Consider the following 25,884-nt stretch of genomic DNA (forward strand, 5'->3'; position numbering starts at 1 on the left):
GCAGTTTTTCACAGAACAGAGTACTTCCAGGTTCTCCTTGATGTTAACGGCTCCGTGTGGCACCTTAATGATGTATGCGGACAAGTAATGAAATACGAAACAAATATTTGAACTTGTACAGGACATCGTCTACATACAATTTAAATCTTTTAGGACTACTCGGATTCCATTTAATTATTATTAGAACTATAACAAAACTACCCTTATAAAAACTTGCTCACTTACAGATGATGAGGGTGTAAAAAATGTCACAAGTCCAATGTTTGTGATTATTTGATAGATGACTTTTACTTTATAGAAGAAACTCCTCCCAGCATTTTCCTGTTGTAATTCTGAGTAGTGGCATGGTACGTCCTTTTAATTCAATTAGATACCCACATTCCTCAAGCTTCTCCCTCAGATCCACAGGGTGGGTGCTATATTCTCTATCTTCACTAGTAGTCCTTTCAGTGCCTTTAACATCGGTGTGACTAGCAGTCTCTGCCACCTGCCTTGTAATTCCTTGTAACCTACTCTCCTGTGCACAAAATCTGCGAGTACCGAATGTAGTATTTCCATTTTCCCAGCCACATATTGTTGAAATATTTCTTTCAGTTCAATGATTTAATGACTGTTACAGCTCACCCGTCTCTTTAGAGTTTAAAATTCCTGTTTTCTCTTAATTCAGCTGCTACTTCCAAGAAACCTCCTTCCCTAATTTCCTACAGGCATTTACATTGTAAGGCATTTCCTTCGCATTACTGTGACTTCAGTTTGCTGTGTTTCTAAACTGATATCAACTGGGTCTTTTCGGCTCTCGACTCTACAATATATGATGTTCCAGTTGTTTGTGAGATCTGTTTACATTAAGAATTAATTTGGAAAATCCATCTGAATTACGTCCATTGGAAGCTACGGGAGCAGGTGACGAGTTCTCTGTTCTTCTGATGTCAATTACTTAATTCTTTATTTAAACTGTGCTTTCTGAAATTTGACTCTTTTATTTTGATTTGATATCAGCAGGCATAAATCCTCAGTTAAATCTACTGTCAATTTTTCTCTTCTTATATTTTTTTATTTCATCGTGGTCATTTCTGACGGTGCTTATTGTTACTTTAGCTCTAACATTTAACAGATAAATAGTTAAGTTTGCCTTTTCTTCCTCATCCTTTAATTGACACAGTTTCAAAAACACACTTCATTGGTGGTTCAGTTTGACCTCATTCACCCGTACACTAATCTCTCAGCTGCTCATCACAGTCACCACTGTCTGCTACTGTAGCATCAGTCTACTACTGCACATTGAAAACTGTGTCCGGGATTATGTCGGGCAGAGGCAGTTGCAGCTGCAGTTTCGCCCAGTGATTGTCTACCGCAAAACTTGGACAAATACAGTGAAGGAGCAGATGTGAGGTGGGCCCGTTTCTCGGCAACCACTGCCGCTGTAAAATCAGTCTCCTCGGAAACATATTCACTCCCATTTTTCTGTTACGTTTATAAGCTATTACTTCCAAAACATGAATGTGAGCAATCACAGACAGCATAAAATTTAGCTCCACTAATTTAGTTATTGTCAACTTGGTGTGTGTGTGTGTGTGTGTGTGTGTGTGTGTGTGTGTGTGTGTGTTTTAAATTGTACTACGTGAACAGAATTCCTTATCTGACAAACATTTGTCAGTGAAATAAAAAAGCAATTCACAGTGATAATAGTTAAAAAAGAAAATAAGGTACAAGTTGTGCATGGCATTTTGGAGTTCATTTATTAATATCTGTAGTCTTTGCACCAGGCACAGTACTGGCCATTTTAGGGTACATGGTGCATGAACGTGCTCTGGCTCCACATTAATAAAAGCTTATGGAAGCATATTAAATGATGGTCCATTAAGATCACATACATATCACTTTTATGGTAACTAAATTTGTCATTACCTGTGATTGCGCTACTGGTAGAAATAGAATGTTAGTTTCAACAGTTCTGTGTCACGTGTCGTTACCTCGATGACCGACACACGACTGAGCGATGGGATCGGGACAGTATTTGACTTGTATTTTCCCTTCTCTTCAGCCACCTGCAGGATCGTTTGTGGAAGTGGCATACAGGGTTCCGTTAGTCTCTAAATAAAAGATTAGAATAGCTAGATGAAATTAATTAGAAAAATCTTGAAAACTAACCTCATATTAAAGTTTAGATTTTAAGCACCAATTGTACATTTTACAAGTCTACAAATTCCCTCCACGTAAAGTTCTGCTACCCCAGATTGTGGGCAACCTCTACAGCAGCTCCGAGTCGGAGCCACAGGCGGTGGTGTGTGCCACGAGAGGTAGCAGTCAGTGTGAGGCAAGTGTGGGCAGCCTGGCAGGCGTCCGGAAATGCCCCAGCATTTCTCCTGTCTTCTGGCCGGACGTAGTCGAGCTCCATCAATACTGGCAGTAGCAGACAGTGTCGCTCATTCTCGTTTTGAATGCCTCTTCTCAGGTTTTTAATGTCACAGCACAGCCTCCTGGATTGATTGTCTTTCTGTGTTCTACAAAATCACAAATGAGATTCATTCAGTGCCTTCAAAAAATGGAATCTTTCTTCAACTTCTCTGGCTGACTGAAATTTGGCCAGCTCTTTTTCGTGCGTGGAGCGAGGCGGACGACTCGGCACTTCCGATTAATGTCCGGTCCCTACAAGCCGAGCCCCACCGTAGGCCCACCGTTAGCCTGTCAAGTTTTGCAGTTCTCGAAGAGTAGTTTTGGAGGCCCACAATTGTGGTGCATGTGTTACCCTAAATTTTTAGTCACCGTCTCCTGCAAAACAGTCCTTGAAATTTTGCATAAAAGTGTCTGACAACTGAGATAATGTGATACACGGATCTTAATGAATGTTTTTCATAATTTTTGTACCCACTTGTCACCACGTACGTGCTGAAGGTTACTCCTGTCACCTCGAAACTACTCATCCTTCCACTGTTAACCGTCGAGGTGTGAAACCTTCACTCCCGGTGCAGATTTTGGGCCGAATGTCAAAGCCTTTGAAATCTGTCACTGCTAAAAAGTACTTTATTCACGATGTTTCACTTCTCGACGGGAGAACTTCGGGAATGTATTTCTCTTATAAGGAGAAGCAGAAAACTCTAGTAAATGTGAGCTCTAAAATGCATACCTTCACACCTATGGTCATTTGTGCAATAAAAGAGATGTTTCACAATAGCAAAGATCAACAAGTGCTCACAGCTCTTAAGGTATGCATTTTAGAGTACACGTTTACAAGGAAATTTTCTCCTCGGTTTGATCCACACTACCTCCTCCCAATACACGGAAAGCAAAGAGCTTGCAGTAAGAGAGATTTGTTTCACAATGTTGAAAATAAAATAGTGCACATTGCTCTTAAGATGAGCATTTTAGAACCTATGTTTACTAGACGTTTTTTTCTGCTCGTTATATGACGAATCGGTTCCCTAAGTTTTGCCATCGAGATTTGAAACACCCTGTATTACAGACATCTCATTTTACACGGTCTTCAGTTACGTTTGTGAAGAGTAGTGCAGGCGAACACAGAACGGCACGATTTCACCGTATCGCAGGTCCGAGTGCACCACCCCCTACACGAGTCCGTGTAACGACTGTTCCGTTCCACCTCACTGTGCCCGGACCACACCGAAATGCTGGTCGGTCCCAGGACAGTGCACGTGTGTGCCAGGTGAGCGGATGCACTTTCACCGGCGGCCAAAAGAGGGGGTGCCGACTGTACGTATCGGACACGAATGCCACCCAACTCTAGGAGGAGGAGTGACCTCTCCGTGCAGAAGTCTCATTTGAATGGGGCTTAAATTGTTCTTCGCACGGACCTGCAGTCGCTTCCCATCTCTCAAAAATCTACTCGAGGACTGCCTCCGGACGGGGCACCGTACGAGCGTCGCGTAATACGGGGGATGCCGAGTGCGGTCCATCGATCTCCACTCCCCTCGACTTGTAACTGCAGTGCCGACGTCTCCCCTCGTGACGAGGTAGAGGTGATCGCGGCGTTTGAGGTGCGACCTTGCTTACCTGTCCCTGCCGCACTGGCGGAAGCTCCGAGTTCCAAATTCTCGTAGCAGACTGAGATGCCACTCCTGTGCTTCTGAACTCAAACAAAAAGTGGTATTTTCCGTCTCGGAGGGAATATCACACGAAAATACGTCAGATGCACCATTAAAAAGCTATATCGTAAACAAATTATACGTCACACAAGCAACATCATTGGTTCTATTGTAACACGATCGATAACTTTCGAAGAAACAAACTCTGGTTTTCTCGAAGTAAGTGCTCGACAACGAGAACAACTTCAGAGTTCCACTAAGTTAAAAGTTCTTAAGCTGGTCCAAATTGAAGTCTGAAGACTAACATAAAGTTTCCCAAATACTGGAACAAATTTAAGTTCTGAGGTAGGAATCAAAGTTAAAGTCTGGAGTCTTATGCAGGCGCACCGGATTTTCTCGGGATTGTACTTCGCTGGCGGCGTCCCGACAAAAAAATCGGAAAAATTGTCTAATTTCTTTGCAAATACTACTACTGCTAATTTGGACTCGGTCAAAATGGCAAAGAAATAGTAAATCGGAGTATACTGAGGCCTCCCAGCACGGCACCGTTACGTCGGCAGAGTCGGATCTCCCAGTGACGTGCAGAGAGGAGAGTTGCCCGCATAGTAGCGAGTGATGTCCCGACGGAGTCTTCCCGGAGCTGCTTGCCGTGTGGGATCTGACTTCTGGAGCCGGAGCGTGAGCTCGAATAGTTGCCTCATGGAGCGATACCCCACGTGCGATCGGTTCCGAACAATTTCCACAGAAGTAGGGAATAGCCCAGCCAGTGCTAACCAATCGTAGCTGCGTGTATCCCTGGGTGTGCTGACTCGGCCGCCAGTGCTGCCGTCTGTCAGTTGGCAGTGCAGTTCACCGGTTGGGTTGTCAGTCTGTCAGCATGCGGCCTTTGATATCATCACAGTAATATATGTCTTGCAGGTAGCAGTTGGCACCTTCTGTACGTTTCACTGCACCAAAAAGTATTAGAGTTTTCGTGTTTCGTCTACACTGTGTCATTCTACACTTTAGTTACCTTAAGTCATCTTTGACACGCGAGGTTTCGAAGTATCTCTGTCTTCGACTTATGCGTGTTTTGCCGAAACGGCACAAACGCACGATAAGGAATCTGTGATGTGCTGCCACTCCTCTAGCCGCTCGCTTCTTTTTGACGCCACCTTCACTACTCTTCTCCTTTTGCTCGTGCTGAGAGTGGGTTCAGAGTTTCAGATTTACATTTCAGGGTGGAGCTGGAACTCCGGGCAGAACAGCCCGACATCTGCAAAGGACTTCAAGAAGTTCGTCGTCATACGTGTGGGCGGGCCCAGCTCCGGATCATCCGAAGAGAAGATGGACTCTCCCACAGGTACGACAGGTAGCCGGCAGTCACTGTATCGCATGTGGCTTTCGCTTCTGTCTCTGTTTAGAAAAATTGAATGTAAGCACTGTTCGTGAAAAATATGTAATGTTTCTGAGAAGTGAATGAGTGGTTAAAAGATTACTCGCTCTGAAATGGAAAGGTACCAAATCTGATCCCCTTTCATTCTAAAAGTAAGCTGCCCAGTAACTGAGAAACCACCACAAATTGAGTATGCCGCTCACACTTTGCTGTGTCACCTGTTTCATCAGCTGGACGGTACTGTTTTTCTCTCCCTCTCACTGTCGAGACTATTCGGCCAGGTGTTTTGGAGAGTGGATAGTCTTTCTATAGGTGCTATCACTGACTGCACTTTATGTGTGTGGCTCTATAAATATAAAGTTATTTCTCATAAAGAAAATGAGTCAGTTAATGAATGGTCCCCTGATCCTACTCCCCCTTAAGCATCCCGAGGATTCAGGGACCGTATCAAAATATCTACAGTAGTTCCTGGGGCTAGCCCAGAGCCACAAAAAGAAGCGAACAGGAGACTTCAGTTTATACGTGTAGAGAGAGAAGTTTTAATAATTTTTTTTTTAATTTACTTACTAAAACATGATTACAACCTACAGTTTATGATTGCACGAAGTAATACACTGATCAGCCAGAACATTGTGACCACCAATCTACTATTGATACAAATGTGTCCGGGCAACAGCAGCGTCATCTGGCGACGAATGATTGCTAATCGGGTACTTGCACGGTGCACGTAGTATCGCTGAGAGTGCTGTTAGTGTGTAGAATGTAGAAGGCGCGCCATCTGTGTGCGTTTGAGCGAGGCCAGATTGTGACGGCCCGGTGACTCGGCACGAGCATTTTAGAAACTGCACAACTTGTCGGGTGTTCGAGGAGTGCTGTGTGAGTGTCTTCGACACGTAGCAAAATGGAGGTGAAAGCATGTTCAGATGTCATCCCTCATTTACAAATGTCATACATCGTAGGCTGGCAGACTGGTAAAATAGGAGAAGCAGTGAACTGTGGCAAAACTAACATCAGAGTTTAATGCGAGGCAGAGTACAAGTGTGTCTGAACACACACTTCACCGAACACTCCTAATGATAATGATGGGACTCCAAAGCCTATGTATGTGCCAATGTTAACACCACGACATTGGCAACTGTGACTGAAACAGGCACGTGACAATAGGCACTGGACATTGGCACTGTGGCAGAGCATTGTGCGGTCTGACGAATCCCGATATGTTCTTCTTCGTGCCGACGGGAGGTGTAAATCTATCTGCTTCCAGGGGAACATCTCCTCGGCACCTGTATTGCAGGACAGAGACAAGTTGGTGGTAGCTCCATCGCATTCTGGGAAACACTCACTCGGGCACCTGTGGGCACCTGTGGGTCCAGTGGAGCTCGTGCAAGGCACTGTGACACTCGAGTATCGTACACTGGTTACAGAACGGGTACACCCCCTTCGTGACAATCACATTTCCCGACAGCAGTGGCATTTTTCAACAAGATAATGCACCGTGTCACGAGGCCAGGAGTGTGACGGAGTGGTTCGAGGAACACAGTGGCGAGTTCCAATTGATGTGCTGGCCCCACACCCATGCCAGATCTGAATCTCATCTGACACATCGAGGATGTGATTGAATGTGGCATCAGAGCTCATTGCCCTCCCTCTCCGGTCTCCCTAGAAGTTTATGTGAATTGGGTGACTTTTGTGTGCAGATGAGGTGCAAGCTCCCTCCAGCAACCTACCAAGCCCTCATTTATTCCAACCACAATGCGTCACTGCTGTTATCTGTGCCAAAGGCGAACATACTGGCTATTAGGTAGGGGTCACAACGTTATGGCTGATTGTGGTTTTTTTTTTTTTTTGTTTTTTATTACGCTTTTGAAAGGTGATGAAGTCCTAATGGCAGAATGATATTTTCCATGTTATAATTACAATTTAACATTTTATGCATTTTTTCCCTGTTCTTGTACTGTAAAATGTTGCTTCTTGCCAAATTTCATGATTCTAGGTCAATGGGAAGACCCTAAAGGTTTTAATGAGTGAGTTTGCGGGTTCAAAATATGTGACATAAAAGGTTGTATCTTTTTATTGTATTGACTTGGAAGCTCAAATGTTTTACTTTGCGAAGGAACCATAGATATTTGTATGTAACATAAATTTCACTGTAATACATCTACATGTTCCTGAGAAAAAGTTTTCTTTCAGTTGGACAGACAAGTGAACCTATAAGGGTTCCACTTTTACCAACTGAGATATGGAACCCTAAAAACATCCATAAAGTGACTGTCAGCAAAAGTTAATTTTCTTTATGAGAAATAAGCTCATTTTATTGTCACTGTCAGTACATTCAATATTCATCAGCTACACCTCCTCTCCACCCCCCCCCCCCCACCTCTCTCTCCCCCCCCTCTCTCTCCCTCTCTCTCTCTCTCTCTCTCACACACACACACACACACACACACACACACACACACACACACACACACACCTCTTTCCCTTCCCGTATCCTCGCCAACTTAATGAGAAGGATCAATATGTGGATGAGTGGAAAAGAGTGCCCTCCCACGAATTTTGACAACTGGATGTGCATGTTGACAGCACACTCTGCTCCCGGTCACAGGTAGCCGCGTCTCGCTGGTAGGTCCTGGTACAAAGCGGCCTTCGGGCGGTGGTGATGCTGTGGTGCCGCCCGGCAAGAAGCTCTGCCCTGAAACTCCCGCTTCCTCGACCACCTCGCCCTCGTCTGCGTCGTCGACGCCTGCAGCTTCGCCCTCCCCTGGCCACTTCCCGGCTGGGTGCGGAGAGGTGCAGTCTGGGCCGGCTGACGGCGCATCAGTAGGGAGCGCTTCTGCAATTGCCGCTACTGCTGTGGAGCACGAGAAAAAGGTTTGCAATCGCACTGTGTACTGTTTCATTTTGTATTGGAAGGACACACAAATTTGACTTTTGCCAATTTGTATCTTGATAAATGAAACCGAGTGTCTGACGCATTAGAAAATCTTTGACAAATACGAGAAATCTGTATTGTTTTGGTTTGTTTGATAAAGCTGCCACCCAAAATGATGCTGTAATTTGATGTCCTCTGCTATCTGACACATTGTACTTGAGAAACAGGGGAAAGAGTGTCACTGAAATCATACAGGATTTGGGATGGACGTAATTAAAATAAAGACATTTTTCGTTGCAATGGAATCATCTCAAGTAATTTCAATCACCAACTTTCTCCTCTGAATGCGAATGTATTTTGCTGATGCCGACCTACATAGGAAGATGTGACCGTCGTAATAAAATGAGGGAAATCGGAGCTCGCACTGGAAGGTGTAGTTCTTCTTTTTTTCCATGTGCTGTTCGAGATTGAAATATTAGAGAATTATTGTGAAGGTGGTTTGATGAACTTAAATTTGATTTGCAGAGTTTACATGTAGATGTAGAATGTTTCAATGTTCTACTGTTAACGTCACTCATTTGCTTACTCAGCTGTGTGTAATGTACTACAGTACAAAATGATGTCAAAGATATACGAGTGTTTGACTGTCACAAAACTTTTGGGATACCATCGTCCAAGCTGACAACATTCACAACATTCGGACTGGTTCCAATGTATTGTATGCAGGGTAGAAGCGAGACCCAGCTAGGTGAGATCCTACATTTTGAAGAATAGCTACCAAAATGGCTCAGTTAGTGTAGAGGAAAGAACGTACCTGATGGAGGTTATGTACTTAAAGAAAAGTCTATCGTCCAACGCTATTCTGGGCAAGACATCAGTGGTTCTGCCGATGACCGACACTGTCCAAAGACGGACGATCTTTTCAAAGCAGGATTGCAATATGTGTGTGCTCTCGATGCAACTGATCTTGACACCTGAGCGTATGAACGTCGGATGATGATGGTTGGCAGTGTTCAGAACAGTTCGTTTTCGTTGGTCGAACGGGTGACATTCCGACATGTGAAACAAAGATCGTGAGAAACTTGTGAGTTTAGGACAAGAAATAAGGAGTTTGTGGCATCCTGAAGATGAGAAATATATCAGGTTTATGCCTCAGAGTCTGTGGTCTGAAATCACCGGAACAATTAAAAACTTATTATTATTATTATTAATTGAACATTATCTTATGCATGTTCTCTGACTGTCTGGCTATTTCAGCTTCATGTCTATAATTAGTGCTAAACGTCATCTGCAGTACAAGTACAATCTGTATTGGAAAATTCTTGCCTAGATTATAACCTCAAAGAATTGCGTGTTCAAGTGAGAAAGGAGCCGAAACGTCGTGCCAGCTTTCTGATGCGATTGGTGCTATTATGGCAGCAGTGGCTCGTGTAGTCCAAAATGGTTACAGCAAAAAGGAAACAGAGAAGACTTAAAACGACAGTAGTGTGAGCCTCTTCTCTCCAAAGTAGGGTAAGTTCATTGAAGTTGTCACTGACCATGTAAGACAAACATTTGATTTTACTCTGCCAAAGGAACGGACTGGCTTTAGTAGTGGGGTAGCACAATGGGCAAGTTCCAGGTTGTGAGGAGTGATTACGAGTGGCCACTCTGTGTAAGATTCGTCTGTTCTCGAGAGAGATTTTGACTCAGTTTTGGCAAAATGTGTGCCACCAGCTCTCGACAAACGAGGCGTCGGCCAGCTGCTTGTGTTAGCACGAAGGATAGTATGTACATCAGTGCTACAACTTCCCAGCGTAGCGATAAACTCGGGTGAAGAAATTCATAATCACCAAAATTATTCACAGCACACTCACTGGAAGACCTGGGGAACTGGAGAAGTAATACATGTTAATGGGACACATTCGGAACACTTTCGCTCTTGCTGGTGACATTGTACCATTTGCACAAAGGCAACAGTGAGGGAGAAGCTCAAGTTTTATTTCATTCGACGCCATGTGCCGGTGATGACGATGAAAATTATGACTAGGAATAACACGACACCTGGCCAGGAATCGAACCCGGGCCTGCTGCATGGGAGGCAAGCACTTTACCACTTAGCTAAGCAGTCGAACGAGGTGGTTAGATGAAATGCGATATCACATCTGTTGTGCACCGCTGGAGGCTTTAATGTATTGACGAGTCTGGAGAAGTGTTAGAGACTATTAGATGGCTGGGAAACGACATAATATATTGGAATGGGAAGAGAAGATTCTGATGACATCTCGAGAGAATATTTGAGTCACTAATGTTAAGTTACTCTGCCCATTTTAATGCCTTCTGTTGTATATATTTTAGTAATCACCCAATCTGTATGTCAGCAAGAGTTTACATATGATTTGTATTCATTGCAGGTGGATTTGAAGATGTGCAGCAAATATCCGGAGCTCTTTGAACCACATAAATTTGCACCGAAGGATCTTCTCGCATTACTTAAGAACTTGGAAAATGAAATTGGAGTGTGTGAGCTAAGTCTTCAAGAGGAAAATGATAAACGCAACAAGTACAAGGTATTCTGTGTGTTATTTTTAAGATGCACATGTCATTTTACATTTTAGTTATTTTGTATGTACACTTGCCGAAGGAATTCTTCTGCAAAAAGGTTATATCTTGTAAATAAAAGGGACAGTTGTCAATCTTTTTATATTTTATGAATTACTAAAGCTAGAAGCTGAATTCCGACATTACTGGGCAGACAAAGTTTTGAAGTTTTGGGTAACCTGTGTAGATCAACGGCATGTGACAGGGTCACCATTCTAATGCTTTAGATGACCTGGAGTGTGGTGTGAAACTGGATTGCATGCAAAATTCACACCTCTCTTACATCAGTTGACTTACTTGCCGCACAGCTGATCTTCTCTGGATAGCTGGCTTCGTCGATCTCCAAAACCTTCTTCTCCAAAGAATACTGCTGGTTAACGGAATTTATCAGACTCATGCACTCTCTCCCTCCCTCCTCCTCTCTCCCCCTTCCTGAAATAAGTGATACTCGCAGAATACTTTTAGTTCAGTCTTGATATAGTTTAACGTCCACAAATAACAAATTCATTACTTCTAACATAAGTATTAGAATACTTGCAAGTCAACTGATTCGTCTTGCGTTCGACTCGATTAAAAACATCTCCAGTATATTTGATTCTACAACCACATAATATACGAACCTGTCTTGGCTCTAGCGAGTCCAATATGTGAAGTTTAATTAACAGTGTTTCAACTGTCCTTCTTTTTTCTTGTTACAACAGTCAATGATACAAAACACCATAAGATACATAAACACACCTTGTTCTTCCAATACAGCTTCCGTGGCGCGGGCGGCAAACACTTGTCGATGTCGTTCGACCGTCGCGTCTACCTTGTGCTCTTGACTCCTTTCTAGCCTGCACACACAAACACGTGTCGCGCAGTATGTACGTTCTCTCACACTTATTTTTAAAATATTGTGTGTTCGTGACAGCAGAAAGAAGAGTGGTTCCAGACTTTACGCGGAAATTCTCGAATCACTACAGCGTTTCTCGTCTGTGGGACACTGATGACCACAACATAGGAATGACCATTTCCTGTGTTGCAATTTGAAAAATTGTTGTATACCTCGACACACACTAGACAGTGCAATCTGTGACAAATTTTACTTCTTATCGACGGAGTCAATCTTTTCCATTTTCGACAGTCACTCCATCGGTTTCCTCTACCTTGGAATGTTGTTGTTGTTGTGGTCTTCAGTCCTGAGACTGGTTTGATGCAGCTCTCCATGCTACTCTATCCTGTGCAAGCTTTTTCATCTCCCAGTACCTACTGCAACCTACATCCTTCTGAATCTGCTTAGTGTATTCATCTCTTGGTCTCCCTCTACGATTTTTACCCTCCACGCTGCCCTCCAATACTAAATTGGTGATCCCTTGATGCCTCAGAACATGTCCTACCAACCGATCCCTTCTTCTGGTCAAGTTGTGCCACAAACTTCTCTTCTCCCCAATCCTATTCAATACTTCCTCATTAGTTATGTGATCTACCCATCTAATCTTCAGCATTCTTCTGTAGCACCACATTTCGAAAGCTTCTATTCTCTTCTTGTCCGAACTATTTATCGTCCATGTTTCACTTCCATACATGGCTACACTCCATACGAATACTTTCAGAAATGACTTCCTGACACTTAAATCAATACTGGATGTTAACAAATTTCTCTTCTTCAGAAACGCTTTCCTTGCCATTGCCAGCCTACATTTTATATCCTCTCTACTTCGACCATCATCAGTTATTTTGCTCCCCAAATAGCAAAACTCCTTTACTACTTTAAGTGGCTCATTTCCTAATCTAATTCCCTCAGCATCACCCGACTTAATTAGACTACATTCCATTATCCTTGTTTTGCTTTTGTTGATGTTCATCTTATATCCTCCTTTCAAGACACTGTCCATTCCATTCAACTGCTCTTCCAAGTCCTTTGCTGTCTCTGACAGAATTACAATGTCATCGGCGAACCTCAAAGTTTTTATTTCTTCTCCATGAATTTTAACACCTACTCCGAATTTTTCTTTTGTTTCCTTTACTGCTTGCTCAGTATACAGATTGAACAACATCGGGGAGAGGCTACAACCCTGTCTTACTCCCTTCCCAACCACTGCTTCCCTTTCATGTCCCTCGACTCTTATAACTGCCATCTGGTTTCTGTACAAATTGTAAATAGCCTTTCGCTCCCTGTATTTTACCCCTGCCACCTTTAGAATTTGAAAGAGAGTATTCCAGTCAACATTGTCAAAAGCTTTCTCTAAGTCTACAAATGCTAGAAACGTAGGTTTGCCTTTCCTTAATCTTTCTTCTAAGATAAGTCGTAATGTCAGTATTGCCTCACGTGTTCCAGTGTTTCTACGGAATCCAAACTGATCTTCCCCGAGGTTGGCTTCTACTAGTTTTTCCATTCGTCTGTAAAGAATTCGTGTTAGTATTTTGCAGCTGTGACTTATTAAGCTGATAGTTCGGTAATTTTCACATCTGTCAACACCTGCTTTCTTTGGGATTGGAATTATTATATTCTTCTTGAAGTCTGAGGGTATTTCGCCTGTTTCATACATCTTGCTCACCAGATGGTAGAGTTTTGTCAGGACTGGCTCTCCCACAGCCGTCAGTAGTTCCAATGGAATATTGTCTATTCCGGAGGCCTTGTTTCGACTCAGGTCTTTCAGTGCTCTGTCAAACTCTTCACGCAGTATCATATCTCCCATTTCATCTTCATCTACATCCTCTTCCATTTCCATAATATTGTCCTCAAGTACATCGCCCTTGTATAGACCCTCTATATACTCCTTCCACCTTTCTGCTTTCCCTTCTTTGCTTAGAACTGGGTTTCCATCTGAGCTCTTGATATTCATACAAGTCGTTCTCTTATCTCCAAAGGTCTCTTTAATTTTCCTATAGGCGGTATCTATCTTACCCCTAGTGAGATAGGCCTCTACATCCTTAACCTTGGAATGTGTGTATGTGTATTTCTGGTTGTGCCTTTGTATTTTTAATTTTATGTTGTTCTGTACTCTCACACGCAACGTCTTTTACATTGTATTTGTAAGTGTCTCCTTATTTCTACATTTTTTCCCCCAGTCTTCTGTTTTTCGCAAAAAACTCATTTGTACTGTCCACAATCTTCTGTCTTTCTTCTTCGACTTGTCACAGTTCTGTTAAACACCATTTTCAGATGGGAGTATATACAGTAGTTAGTAACAGGAACTAAATATAACCGGTACCATTAAGTATTTGGAATTATACATGTTCTGTCAGACTACTTTTCCATAATGCGAGTGGTAACTATTTCTGTACTCAGACTTTTGTACGTATAGAGAACATATCTTTTATCTGTTCAGTCCGTACCAGTTTTACTCGATTCTCCAAACAGTACATTCCGGTCGAATTTATCAAAAACCACCTCTAGGTGAACAAATGCGGGTTACGTTTTCCTGCTCACCTCAATTCTTCTTCTTAAAATAATTTGTACTTGTGTTACAACTTGACGGTCTGTCTGTGGCAGGTGGATGACTGCCGGCGGACGCACAACTACGACGAGTTCATCTGCACGTTCCTGTCGATGCTGGCACAGCAGGGGCAGCTGGCGGACCTTGTGCTCCAGCACCAGGTGCAGCAGCACAAGAAGTCGCCGGCACCCGCCCGCACGCTCCAGAGGTGAGGCACCCGACGCTCGACGTCTGGGACAACGTACGGCGTTGTATTCTCGAGAAGTCTTCTAGCCACTCACGTCTTTGGAACCTATTCCGTACGCTCTGACCTTCGTTAAATGTCTGCAGTGGTGCACTGTGTAGAGTGCTCTCTGTAAATGTAGGACACTGTAATCTTCCTGTCATCCTCCGTCCGTGTTTAGCAGGATATCGTGTAAGAGAAAGGGGAGCTGAGTTTCACACGAAAGGTGCTGTATAAATCTCTGCCAATTTGTGGGCGGAAGCTTTTCTGTCTCGTGGAAATTTATTATATTCGAACTTGGAGTATGCCCGAAATTCTGCAGTGAACTGATGTTAGGCCAGTACTCTTATCATAATGTGGGACCGTTCTTTTACCCTTCACACGTACGAGAGTCGCTCACTCCATTTTCCAGTCGCTCGGGACTTTGCACTGGGCAAGAAATTCACGATAGTGCGAGCTGAGTGAGGTACCGGTGCCGAAAGGTACTCTCTGTGAAACCGAATTGGCATTCCTGGTGATTTTTCGACTCTGTCAGTAGCTTCTCGACACTGAGGATGCCTACTTCTGTGTCTTCCTTACAGCAATCTGTGTGACGGTATGTCTGTATGATATTCCTGTCTAGATGACTTTTTAAAGTGGAATTTAAAGCTTCTGCTTTTCTTTCTTCTGTTGCCACACCAGACCAGTTGACAAATGACGAGATAGAAGCCTTTGGCCCAGTTACTCATTTTATGGACACAATTTTCTCTGGTTCTCAGTAAAATCTATCACTGAGGTTTGACAGTGGATGTTGATGTAGGCTTCAGACATTGATCTTTATATCAGTTAATTCCTACCGACTTTCGTGTGTCAACAGTACTGTGTTTGTGTTTGAACTGAGAGTGCAGCAGTCTCTACTTTTGTTAGTAAACAACAGTGGATCCTTTCCATCGTGGCAGTTAACAATGAATATAAATAAATGTAACATATTGTGCATCTATAGAAGAAAAAATCCACTACTATAAAACAACACTATTGATGGAACATTACCGAAAACAGTAACCACCATAAAATATCTTGGAATTTCTAACGGAATGAACTTAAAAGTAATATAATGTAAATGGACAGATTAAAAAATCTACATACCGAGAGGCGGCAGTGGAACACGCACACAAAAGGGTTGAACCTTTCCATCTCATCCCGTCCGGTAAATCTCCCCTGTCCCAGGGTTCTGGGTGACTTTTCTAAACTGAACCCCTTTCCCTAAACCTCTCCAGTCCTTTCCCTTCACCCCTCTCCCGTCCCCTTCGACTCTTCCACAGGAGAAGGAGCCACTGGCTCTGAAAGCTTTTGAAAGTTCAATCCTTTTGTGTTTGGTTAGTAGATTTTTTATGTCTCCATTTACATTATATTATCAATAATTGATTATTTTTGTTGAACTTAAGAGTAATGACTACATAAAATGGAGAAAAGTAAATGCCAGACAGATTTACAGGAAGAATCCTAAGGAAATGTAATTTGATTGATGCTCGAGTATCACTGATCATTATGGGACCGTTACTGAGTTGGATAAGCAACTTTTTTCGAATGATTCTACAATCTTTACGGCAGAATTTAGTGGCCGATAACAACATCCAACGATTAACTAGCATTTGATGAGGCCGATTACACTCACATCTGATAACATCATAGGCGGACTCGGTTTTGACCTCAATAGGCGCATTAGTTTTGTCGATTGCAATGAACACTCCCCTTTCTGTAGTACCTATTAACTTTTTTTTAAATATACACTTTGTGTCTTGTTAAATATTTTGGAGCCTTCTACTTCAGGTTTCATCCAGCATCTTTCCTGGAGAGAAATAAATTCCGGAACTTCGTTACAAATGCTTAGGTGATTTACTGTTAAAATTTTGACATTCAAAATGCCTTCATCCAGAAAAGCTCGTGTCTGTGGGAAGGGTCCCATCGGTGCAGGCTGTGAAGCAGTCATCGAAGTCGGCTGCACTGTGTTGTGCGACACACTCGACTGATCCCTCTAAGAAACAACTTCGGAACACACCTCTTGTGACCCAGTAATATCCTGGTCTCGAATGTATCAGTCAGGCCACCTCAAAATCGTGTCCTGAAATGAAATCTATTTTGTTTGAGATTTTGCCTACCACACCCAGAAAAGCTTTTCGTCGCCCTCCCAATCTCCGCAGTATCCTTGTCAGACCCTATGCTCCTTCTGCACCCATCTCCCTACACTATGGCTCCTACTTCTGTGACCATCCCCACTGCAAGACTTGGCTCTATGCACCCTCCTACCACCACCTATTCCAGCCCTGTAACTGGCAAAACATATACTATCAAAGGGAGCGCCACCTGTAGAACGACATATGTCGTGTACCGGCTGTTGCCTAAACACTGTTTGGCCTTTTACTTCGGTGTGCCTACCTCTCAGTTATTAGACAGGATGAATGGGCACAGGCAGAGGGAGTATACGGGCAACACACAATATGCTGTACAACATGACAATCGTGACCACGGCACCTGTTTCACCACGCGCGCCATCTGGATTCTCCCCCAGACACCAGTTTCTCAGAACTCCACAGGTAGCAACTAGCGCTACAACATGTCCTCGGTTCTCACCTCCCACACGGCCTTAATTTACGTTAATTCCTTCCGTCTCAGCATTTATTCACAGTAACTACTCCTTTCTTCTCTCTTTTTCAGTTTTCTGCATCATTCATTTTCTGACTTGCCTATTTTCCGCAATCCCCCGACCTGCCTCTGTTACATGCAATGCACTTAGCTTTTCACTCTTATTAACTCGTGCATGATGTTTTAGTAGTAATCTCTCGTTTTGAATATTACCCTGTCTTCCACCTTTAAGCTATCTGATTTTCAAATCTCGACCAGTGCAGCCCCGACAATCAGTCTTTCCTTCTCGTCCAATCTGACAAGTCTCCCGTGACCCAGGGTTCTGGGTGACTTTTCTGAAATGTACCCCTTTCCCTAAACCTCTCCAGTCCTTTCCCTTCACCCCTCTTCCTTCCCCTTCATCTCTTTTGCCAGGAGGAGGAGCCACTGGCTCCAAACAAAGCTCGTGTAAGTTAAATCCTTTTGTGCGCGTGTTCCCTTGCCGTCGCTTGGTGAGTAGATTTTTTATCTATCCGTTTATATTCATCATCATCAGTTATCTGCTATATTAGCAGGTCCTTTGCCTCTCCATTTTCTGCGATCCATTGCTTCCTTCTTAAGGCTGCTGTATGTTGTACCGTCCACCATTTATATTATGTTATCAATAATATTATTTTTGTTGTTGTACTTGTTCATGTGTTTGACAAGGAGAGGGGTGAGTTTGATTTTTTCAAATCACCTGTACGGTGACCTAGGTTAGGGTTCCACTCATCACACACTGGTCGACCTTCGTTTACTAGTAATCACTGAAAGAGCGCAGAATTTCACGTGATTGTCTATAACCTTAAATATAGTACCAATACACGGACTTGAGGGGTATGGGGTCGGTTATGGCGTATTCCTCACATTTGGAAGGTTGTGGGTTCCAATTTCCTCAGGTGCTTTGAAATTATTTATTTTCTTATCTTTACCACAATCATTTTGATCATTATTTTTATTCAATTTATTGGTTGAAATGTTATTTTCATTTTCCAATCATTATTTCACATCATTTTAATCATAATATGAACTTTTTGATTTGCTCTAATTTTTTCTTGCTTTCATTCTTCTTTCATTTGGAATATTTTTTCATGTGCTTTTTAATTATTAATTTGTATTAAACTTCAGTTTAATTTCTTCTGTTGTAAAATCTTATATTTTTGTCTATGTTTTTGCGTTCATTATTTTTATTCCCCATTTCACTTGAATTTCGTGTTACTTACAACCCCTTCTTTCATTTAAATTTTTGTCTGCTTTATTTTGACCATAGTACCACAAGAACTCGTGTTTCAAATGTTTGTATGACGATTATCATCCACAAAAATATAAATGTTGTAACAAAAAATACATTTTTGACACCATTGCACAGTCAGTATAAATACATTATTTCGTATTTCGTTTTTAATTGACAGATCAGCATTTTCTAATGGCTGAATATTATGATAGGTAAACAAAAGTGATTGATTCTACATGGAGAAAGAGTGAAACAAAGAAAAAAGTAAGAGCAAATATGGAAGTTAAAAGTTAAAACGACATGCCCAGTTCTGTCTGTGCGAACTTGCCGGATGCTACGAAATACTTACGTATTTTTAAGAAACAGCCTTTCATCTTTACTCAGTAAAGGACTGAATTTCTTTTCATTATATGCCATAGCTACTGTGCTGCATCAAATTAAGTAAAACATTGCACAAAATTTTAAAGATTTTTGTAGATGTAAAAATGCATTGTGTAAACTTTGTGTATGGCTGATTTTAGTGCATGCATTCCAATGAATGAAATTTGGATAAAATATAAAAATTTTATTTAAAACTGAGAGCAGAAGGATATCTGATGTCATTCTTGAGTTGTGGGGGTTTATATCCGAAGGACGGTCATGACACACACTTTCACATCGCAAATGGTGTGGTCGTAACTATCATCGTGTCACATAAATGATTCGAGATATAGACCCTTCATTAGGCTGTTACAGTCCAACAACTTAGATGTCACTAAGGCTGTCTGCATTTTGACCAGAAAATGACCACGATGTACTGTTGTGAATGAACTTCTAACGATCAGTATTCAGGGGCCAGCAGCCAACTTGTCACATCCTTACTGTAACTATTCTCCTGGTGGCTCATAACACACTAATTAATGTAGGTTACCAGTCTACCTATACTAATAAACCGTTGCGTCTGTCTGTCTGATTACGATAATCTCCAAATGTACTAGACAAATTGTTGTGGGGTTTTTGCAGGTAACTCGAGTGTAGCTCAGGTCAACATATAGGCTTTATTTCATCAAAATCCTGTCCAGGAGGCTGACAGCTGTTTTGTAAGTTCATGTGTGACACACACAGGGTCACGAGCTATTGTGGAGGTTTTTTTGCTTCCGGGCTTCATTACCTTCCCTGTCTGGTTTTTTGGTATTCTGTTTTTGTTCCTCTTGCTTCTTCTCGCACCTTTGTTTTTTGTCATTTTTGGTCCCCTTTTGGGGTTTGACCTCCCCTTCTAAATTTTCTCTCGTTAGTATGAGCTAGCTTGGGAAGAACACCTTACTAGCATCTTCGGTGTGTGGCCTTATGCCCCTTCCTACTTTTCCTCAACACCGGTGTCCTTTAACCCTAAAGAGCCAGCACAGTAGGCAGTCTGTGTTGTGGGGTCATTACATACCTTCTCGGTTGAGCCCCCTGACAACAAAGGGATCACTCTTCTGATACCTGGACTCCTACCTCCCCGGCAAACCTAGGAATGGTCGTTCGTCATTCTGGAGCATCGGAACTCTTGGCGACAGCTGGATCTTTTAATACTTCTTCTTACGACCTGTGGCCTTCCTTTCTGTGGCTACACTCTGGGAGGAGGGCAAGGCTTGCTGACTTGGGGTGACACCCATCCCCTGCTACCAGGACTGACAGGGACACTTTCACTGCCACTAAGCCCTTATTTTTCGTGGACAAGTTTGGCGAAGTGGACTCTCTGAGCGAGGTGCAGTCTGTTTTGCTGTTGTTCGTAACTCTTGCTGCAGCCCTCCCAAAATGCAGCCCTTCATTCCTGTAAGCATCTCGGTGACATCCCGGTGTCCGATCACTCCTCACTAGTTCCCGAATACGGTTCAGGGAGTCGTCTTTCATAGGGATTTTGTCCTTCAAACTGACGAAGAATCACGTGCCGATCTAGAACGACATTGTGTTCATTCTGCTCTGCATGTTCAGGAAGGCCGTAAGGACAATCACATTTATAACGATGCCTTTATTCTGGCAGCTGAATGGGGGATACTATACCAGAGAAGGTCAAGGCTACATGGTACTGTTGTGAATGAGACCGTACATCCTGTCACACGTGAGGTGTTTTCGGTGTCTACATTTCAGGCACACGTCTCCCCGCCGTACTACGAACCCTCCTTATAGGGGATGTGGATACCCACTACGAGAGGGGAGCACCGGTGTTCCACCGCCCGTGTGTGTTAATCGTCACTCTCTACTCTCACTGGATTGCCCTGTTTATAAGAAAGAAAAGAAGATACAGAGTACAAGTCCCTCGATCACTGAGGCTCGTCAGAAATACGACTGTCACTTCCTTTTCCCAGCCTCTCTCCTCCTTATTTCAGTCCTGCCCCTGCTCTCCTCTCTCCCTGCTCTTCTGAGCCCACACCTTCCCCACTGTGTGCCACTCCCCCTACACGGCTGGAGGAGTGTCTGTCTTCTTTGACACCTGCCGGTAATGGGGCCCCTTCCTCTGGCATCTCCCAGACTGGAGGCCTGCTGCCAGGACTCCTCGACCTACGAAAGTGGAGGGGGGGGGGGGGGGGAGGAGGAGGAGGAGGAGGAGGAGGAGGAGGAGGAGGAGGAGGAGGAGGAGGAGGAGAAGAAGAAACAACATAAGTCCCAATACAAGTCCTCTCCATTGTCTCCGGAGATGCTGTCTTCAGGCTTGTAACCTGTGTCAGACCTCTTGTTTATGGATGTCATCCTGTCCTTATTGGTGATGGATGGTGACCTGGCAACGTGACCGGCTTTGGCCCATTTGGATCCACGCTCTGTGTTTATCCGTAGGAATTGTAACAGATACTACCATTATCTTCTGGAATTACAATCCCTTATTGCTTTTTACTTCACAGCTTGTGCCATTCTCCGGGAACCTCATTTCAGTGGTGCTCACTCACCAGACCTTCACGGGTTCTGTGCTTCCTGTTGGAACCGGCAGCCAGCCCTTTGAGAGCTTCCAGTAGCCTTTCCGCATTGGTCCGTATGGGCATTGTTAGTATATCGATCCCAATTCCTGTCTCGAGAGTTTGGAGGCCCGGGAGAATTGCATTCCACAGGACTCCATATTAAGTGTCCCTATTTTTCTCATCACGAACGGAATCGTGGCATCTGTCGGACCGTTGGTCACCCGTGCTCTGCGTGTGGACGATTTACGTATCTGGGCTAGTTCTCATTCGGTGGTCTCTGTGGAGTGATAACTCCAGGGTGCCACCCGTCGCACTTCCGCATGGACACTTTCACACGGTTTTCAATTCTCTCCCCATAAACCACGGGTTGTGCGTTTCTGTTGCCGTACTACGGTCCGTCCCGATCTGGAGCTCTACTTCGACGGCCTTTGCCTGACTGTGGTCCCCCTGTTCCATTTCTTGGGTCTTCTTTCAGACAACAAGCTTACCGTATTTACTCGAATCTGAGCCGCACTTTTTTTCCGGTTTATGTAATCCAAAAAATCGCCTGCGGCTTAGAATCGAGTGCAAAGTAAGTGGAAGTTCTGAAAAGTGTTGGTAGGTGCCACCACAACTAACTTCTGCCGTCGAATATATGTAGCGCTACACAGGCATGCTTTGCAGGCACAAAGATAAATACTGGCTCCAAAACCTCTGCGTCATAAAAAAAAGGGGGGGGGGTGTAGAAGTCGAGCTTTTTATCTCCGCCCCGAGTTTCAACCACTGCATTTTCGTACATTATCCAATGAAGTAAATACAAATTCCGTATTGTTCATCTTCAAATGTAGCAGCAATTCAGTGTACTATGAAAATCAGACTGGCAAGACTGGACTGGCAAGACTGTTCGGGATGTTTGTCAATATGGCCAACTCTATGTTCTGAATTTTTTCATACCTGTGAAAAGAGATGATTGCTAATAGGAACTTTTATGAATTATGAATCACATGCAGTATTCTCTTCACCACAAGAATAATACGAATATAAACATTTTGCCATGTATTCTTTCGTGTTTGCTGCTATCTCATTTAAATCCTGTCTGCCTAATAAACTACGAAACTAGAGTGAGACAACAGCAAACGCGGAAGAATATACATATCGTGTCATGTTTATATTCATATTATTCTTATGCCAAATAGTGATACAGTCAGAAATGAAGCACGGCAATTGACTAGATTTTTAAATCTAAGATGACTCTAATTTCTGTGCAGAATGTCATGTACTGAAGAGGCGTCTGCAAAGATTTTCAAATGGAGAAAATTTTTCACTAAACTCTCATTCAGAACATCGTCTATCATATGCAGTCTATTATTTGGTTCTTGTTGATCATTATCAAAGAAAGCAGCAGTGTAAGTAACAACAAATAGCAGTCTTTTGCGATTGTTTCGCTTATGAGACAATTCCTCTCTTCTTTTATTTATTTTTTAATTGTAACCGGCGGTAGCGCACACAAAAGCAAGCCATGCCGTGAGTGGCGACAGGCCATAAACACTCATTATCAGAATGCGACAAACAGTGCACGACACAGTACAGTAATGCATTTTCAGCTTAGAGTGACGTAAACACCTATAACAAAGAGAACGGCACTTATCAGATCAAAGAAAAATAAGCAATTAATTCAAATTGGACGAAGCACGTGAAAAAGGAAGGGTATCCGTGTATAAATACGGACAGAGTACCTGATGCATAGCAGTGGCTACCTGGTAAAGCTTAACTGCTAAGTTTACGACTCGAACCAAACTACTGCAGCTGTATCGTCATTCATTATACCTAAATTGTGTCTCATATTACAATGGACCAACTTTGTTTCGATTTGGAGGTGTGGCCTAAAACTTTTCTTTCTCCTCGAATTTCGAGTCTCAAATTTCAGATGCGGCTTAGATTCGGGAAAATATTTTTTCCTCGATTTCGAGTCTCATTTTTCTGGTGCGGCTTAGATTTGAGTGCAGCTTTGATTCGAGTAAATACGGTACTGGGTTGCCACGTATCCACCTACTGAAGACTGGCTATTTCTGTAAACTCAGTGTCCTTTGCTTCCTTGCCCACACCTCTCGGGATGCGAATTGCTCGACTCTTCTCCGCTTTCATCGGGCCTCAGTTGTCTTGTCTGGACTGTGATCGTCAAGTTTATGGCTCAGCCGCCCTGTCCACACTGACCCGAGACCATCATCGTGGTAGCCATTTGGCCACTTGTGCCTTTTGCACTGTTCTGTGAACAGTCTTCTTGTTGGCACTGGGTTTCCTATGCCATTGGTATTTGCTCTTTCCTTCCAGCTTGTTCGGTTGACTTTGTTTGGGTGCCTGGCCACATAGGTATCCCAGGTGATGAACTCACTGATCATCTAGCTGGGGGGGAGGGGGGGGGGGCGTGCAGCCACTTACCTCCAGTTCTACGTGACCCCTCCAGGGGCGCATTTGCAACTTTACGTCAAATCCATTTTTGCTCAGTTGCTGGACGATTCCTGAAGGACCGCCCAATGTGTAATAAACTTCGTGCAATCGAGGGGACCCCCATACGATGCATTTTTCCCCGCAACGTTCTAGGTGAGCATCTACCGTCCTCTGCCATTTTCGTATCAGCTGTACCAGGTTGACCCACGGTTTTTTCACACTGTAGTGAGGCCCCCTGCTTCTGATTGCACAACTGCCCCTCATGGTGATCCATAGTTTTTTGGACTGCCCCTACCTTTTGGCCCCTCGCATTAAACGTGCCCTTCCACCTTTCTTGTCCCGGGTGTCGGCGGATGACCCTCGCTGGATTACATCCGTCCTTATTTTTCTATACCAAAGCTGTCCTCCCATGTTTAAGTACCTGAATTTCCTGCCACAATTGGAGTCCCTCAGTTTATATTGATGCCGGTTTGGGAGGCATTCGGCTTTGCCTCTACATCAGCCAGGTTTTCCCTACCAATTTGTTTTGTCTAATCCTATGTGATGTTTTGTTTCCCTTTTCTAGTGTTTTCTTCCCCCGGGTTTTGTCCCCGTAGTGTCACAATTGTCGTACTGTGTGGGGATTGGGGTGGTCAGCAGCGGTGGTGGCGCCCAGTCGTGCTTAGTGCCCTTGCTTCATACCTGCTCTCAACCTGTGTCACCTCCCCCCTCCCCCTCCTGTTCTTTGCACTTCCTGTTGCCCCAGCATACCTTTTGCCTCTTTGTTTGCCTGTTTTCCTTTCCAGTTGACTGGCCTGTGTTGTTCCTCCCTTAATTTCTGTTACCTTACATTGTGGGACCGATGACCTCGCTGTTTGTCTACCCCACCCCAGCTGACCAGCCAGCCAACCAACCATTTCATCAAAATGGGAACACAAAGATACTTTATTTTAAAGTATCACTTAAAATTGTCAGCTTAGTAGTTTGGGTGTTTATCATAACAGCTCAGTATACCAAACAATCACTAGATAGCAGAGTTAGTTTCTTTTTTTAACTCAGGAAAGATGTTTTTTCGGAAGTTTATGTCAGTGACAGAATTAAGTGCCGCAATCTAATCTTGACGAATAAAACTGGCATTGAATTTATTGAGCTAATATATACAGATTTACTGATTTCACTTTATGTATTAAAATCTTAACGACGTTGCTTTTCTTGTTTCAGTAGGTTTTGTTTATATTCTTTGCCAGGAAAACGAAGTAACTAAGTCAGCTTTGTTGTTTAGGTGCCTGATATTTGATATTTTGGTTCAGTTTTGCTTACGAATGAAAATGCATAGGAAATGGTTGTCTGTCTGAATACACCAGAAGGACTGAAAGGCAGAAGACTGTGCGGTCTCGAGACTCCGGTGAAAAATCACAAAGTGAGACTTGCTGCAGCTTGAGAAAGTCGAGCTTTAGCTTGCCCTTTCCAAATTACTTCAGAAAGTCAGGCGCAGTGTTAACGTCGCTCGAGAGTGTCACACACTATCTCAATCCTCAGAACCCTTCACTCACAGAGTCTTTAAAGTTATTTCTGTGCAATGTAACATCTTAGAAACAGAAATTTTGGTGGGAAGAGGCACAGGCAAGCGAGGTTTTATGCACTGAATCCCAGTGCATAAATTAGAACAGCATGCCACCCTCCACCTCAAAAAACTATCCAATCTCCTGGTTTCCCACCTCCGGAAAGGCAACTCACTCACCCTTCACAACCTTTCCAGCAAACCTCAACCTCCTCTCATTGCACACAAACCCAGTCTCTCCCATCTACTCAATCTCCCACTTCCAGCTCCACTCCCTCCAAAACCTCAAAATTCCGATCAACACAATCTGGAACCACAACACCCTAATTCGGTAGTTAACCTTTCCTCCAAACCTCTCTCCCAATCCGAAACCTCTGTCCTATCCAAAGGCCTCACCTTCAGCCCCACTCCCAGATTCAACCAAACAGCCCTCGTCAAAGATTTACTGTCCTACACTCGTACTCTCTGCTGGAAGTATCACTTTGCCACGAAGAAAAATGATCCTAATCCTACTCCTAATGATCTGACTCCTCAAGACACCATCCAAATTGAACCCTGCCTGGAACAGTTCCGTCCTCCGTCACAGCGGGACCCACCTCCTCTTCCTCAAAAT

At 43.4% G+C, this 25,884-nt stretch overlaps 1 protein-coding gene across 2 annotated transcripts in view; it reads left to right on the forward strand.

Annotated features, from left to right (window-relative positions):
• The window catches only part of LOC124550867 (ubiquitin carboxyl-terminal hydrolase calypso), a 193,088-nt gene that overhangs the window by 143,115 nt on the left and 24,089 nt on the right, over positions 1-25,884 (forward strand). For both annotated transcript variants that reach the window (XM_047125613.1, XM_047125614.1), the window contains 4 exons: positions 5,263-5,385; positions 8,024-8,289; positions 10,684-10,839; positions 14,349-14,500. In XM_047125613.1, coding sequence (XP_046981569.1) covers positions 5,263-5,385; positions 8,024-8,289; positions 10,684-10,839; positions 14,349-14,500 — 697 coding nt within the window. The remainder of the gene's footprint in view (positions 1-5,262; positions 5,386-8,023; positions 8,290-10,683; positions 10,840-14,348; positions 14,501-25,884) is intronic.

Source organism: Schistocerca americana, chromosome 9, assembly GCF_021461395.2.
Source record: "Schistocerca americana isolate TAMUIC-IGC-003095 chromosome 9, iqSchAmer2.1, whole genome shotgun sequence".
In the NCBI taxonomy this organism is placed as follows: Eukaryota; Metazoa; Arthropoda; class Insecta; order Orthoptera; family Acrididae; genus Schistocerca; species Schistocerca americana.